At 34.7% G+C, this 2,930-nt stretch overlaps 1 protein-coding gene across 1 annotated transcript; it reads right to left on the reverse strand.

The window, feature by feature from the left end:
• Positions 1–12: 12 nt before the first annotated feature.
• LOC109828591 (V-type proton ATPase subunit a1-like) lies at positions 13–2,616 on the reverse strand (the record flags this gene model as incomplete). The annotated part of the gene is made up of 4 exons (XM_020395554.1): positions 13–1,225; positions 1,293–1,476; positions 1,545–1,751; positions 2,417–2,616. Coding segments are annotated over 4 exons (681 nt in total), but the record flags the coding sequence as incomplete, so codon positions are not given.
• Positions 2,617–2,930: the final 314 nt, after the last annotated feature.

The following is a 2,930-nucleotide window of genomic DNA, read 5'->3' on the forward strand; positions in this document are numbered from 1 at the left end:
TTTGCTCACTTGTTTGGTTATCATTAAACAATTGATAAAAGTAACCCCTCCACCTCTCTTTTATTTCCCCGTCGGTCACTAGAACTCTTTGATCCTCACTTTTAATATACCTAATATTACCAAAATCCCTACTCTTCCTGTCTCTAATCTTAGAAAGGTTATATATCTTTTCTCCCTCCTTAAATTCTAAGTTCTTATAAAAATTTTCATAAACCATGTATTTATTCTCACTAACCACTCTTTTTGCTTCATTCCTTACTAGTTTACATTTTTCTAAGTTTTCTCTACTCATACACTTTTGCCACTCTTTATATAAAAGTTTTCTTCAATCTAATAACTTTTTGCACACTCTCATTCCACCACCAACTCTCCTTATCGTCTAATCTACAACCTTTAAATTCTCCTAGTATATCTTTAGCCACTTTACTAATACAAGAAAACATGTTATTTCACATAATATTAGTCTCATTATCTATGTTCCAGATATCTTATTTCATTATCTTATCTTTAAAATGTATTAAGTTCTCTCGATATTTGCTTATGGATCATGTATATAATTCACTTACTGAAGAGATTGCGTGGAAACGAAAAAAACTAATGCTAGACAGCTACAAGAAGGTTATGGTAATACCACTCTTTTTCCTTCATAGAACTGCTATTTCTAAGAAGAAAATAGAACTTTTAGTGTGAGTTGCTTGGACCAAGAGAAGTATTAGATTTTTAAAGTGAAGTCAGATGTAAATTTGATATTCAATTCTATTATTTGAAGCTTTTTGTGCAGGTAAGTTTTCTCTCCCTAAGAAGATCTCTGCAGTTTCCTTGCTGGCAAGATGTAGACATTAACTCAAGGTGAACATCATTCACAGGTGGTGCCAGCTGCAATTTGCATTAAGATGATTTCAGGGTATTATGACGGTTTTCTGGATCTTTATTATTGATTTTGATTGTTATCTCAGATCATGGTTGATTCAAGTTTAGTAGTTTGTTTATATTGTAGCAATATCATGGTCCCATCTTGCTAGATAAAATTCCTAACATCTCATTGTCTTAGAGAAAGTATTGAAGAAAACAAGCATGTTGCCCCCCAAAATGTTAGAAAATGCAGTCAAGTGAAATAATAACTGAAAGAACCAAATTATACCTCTGTATGAAGTTTTTTTAAGATGAAAGGTTTTGGAAATAGCATCCACGGAACCGCCACGACAGCTAGAAGCAATAAGACAATCTGCAGAAAATGTGGAAAAGCTTAAACAACAAAGGAAACTAAACTAAGTGCAAAGGGATGTGTTTACCTGCAGAAATTTCTGACCCCAAAATAGCTGGTTTTCACCAAGATCATCCATAGGGCTCAGGAACATGTATATCATGACATGATATAAATCAGCTTGAGAACCTGTGCACCACTTAATGATGATTAAGAGTGCAAGATAGCCAAACAAGCTATTGAGGAAGATCATCTGAGGTATGAACTGATGCCTGAAAGAAAATGCATTTTTCAACATCCAGTATTCACAAAGAGGTATAAGAGCTAGGATAGGTCATACCGTATATCAAGAGAGTTCCCATAAAACTTGGCATCAAAATAACTTAATATGATCCCTAAGTTCATCTGAGTTAGACCAAATAGTATAGACATCTTCATTTTAAGGGAGTTAAGAAATGGGAGCTCAGAGCGACTTCCTCGCCAGCTAGGGTCCACACCAAACTTGTATGGATCTCGATACTTTACAAGACCAGCAGTGTATGCATCACTGGAGAAGCACATAAGTAAAATTACATCCTCAAAAATTTCAAAAGTAAAACCAAGATTTCAACAATTCTAAAAAGGTATTCATTGGACAAATGAAAGTTAGAAATGGCCTATATTTAACATGTTGACAGCTGATTTTCGTTAATAGTAAATGCAAAAGAAAGGGATGACGGGAGGAAAGTTGTTTTCAGAAGAAAACTCAATGGACAGGCCGAAGATTGATGCGGTTGAAAATTAGAACAGAGAAATCATATGTAAATAGTGAGACGGTGCAGTGGGGATACAATATGTCCTTGATGTATTGTTGTTGAATGGCTGCTTGGATGAGAGAAACTGCTATGTAGAACTTCCAATGTTTACCTTCTATTCCAAAATTAAAGTTATCTTTTGAACTATATGCAATAAATGCACTAATATTTGTACTGCTGCATACTAGAATTAATAGTTTCATAAATTCTCGCATCTCCAATAGTCTTTAATGCTCACTTAGTAAATAGACAACCAGCTATGTTTGAGAAATTCTTGCAGGGAATATGATGTATTCCAGCCCCTTGTGCAAAGAACCAACTTGTTGGTTCATTACATTGCCAGAGAGCACAAATAGTGAGTGCTTAATTATATACGTCACAATGCCTTCTAAATAAATTAGAAAGAACCTTCACATACCTGCAAGTAGAATCACGACACTTATAAGCAGAATCACCAAAAATGTGAAATGGAACAGAGAAGAACTCATTATATATCAATCCGCAATAGATTGAAAATAATGCCATCAAAAGAATTACGTAGCGCCCTCCAAATGCCATCTCCATAAAGCTATCGAGTTTCTGAAAAGACAAATTGATACTGTTTGTCAATGAGAGCAGCTAAATAGAACTACAATCAAAGTAAACATATGAGCATGAGTCACTAAACAGTGGATAAACCCTAAAGAGCTGTAGTCACTGATGCAAGCAGGAAGAAAACAGAGGTTGACTAAAAGTTATTGTCGACTCGTAGTCCACTTCCAAAAACATATATGGAACATATAAAGAGGCAATTGAAAATGTTTATGCTCTTACACTAGTCTAGCATTTTCCTTCCATGGTGTATCAGTACGTAAGGACAAAATGTGAGGTTGGGTATTGTAATAGAATAGGTAATACCCTTTTTTTAATTTCACTCAGTCCAAAACTGAGCG

Source organism: Asparagus officinalis, unplaced genomic scaffold (assembly GCF_001876935.1).
Source record: "Asparagus officinalis unplaced genomic scaffold, Aspof.V1 AsparagusV1_Un2573, whole genome shotgun sequence".
NCBI lineage: Eukaryota > Viridiplantae > Streptophyta > Magnoliopsida > Asparagales > Asparagaceae > Asparagus > Asparagus officinalis.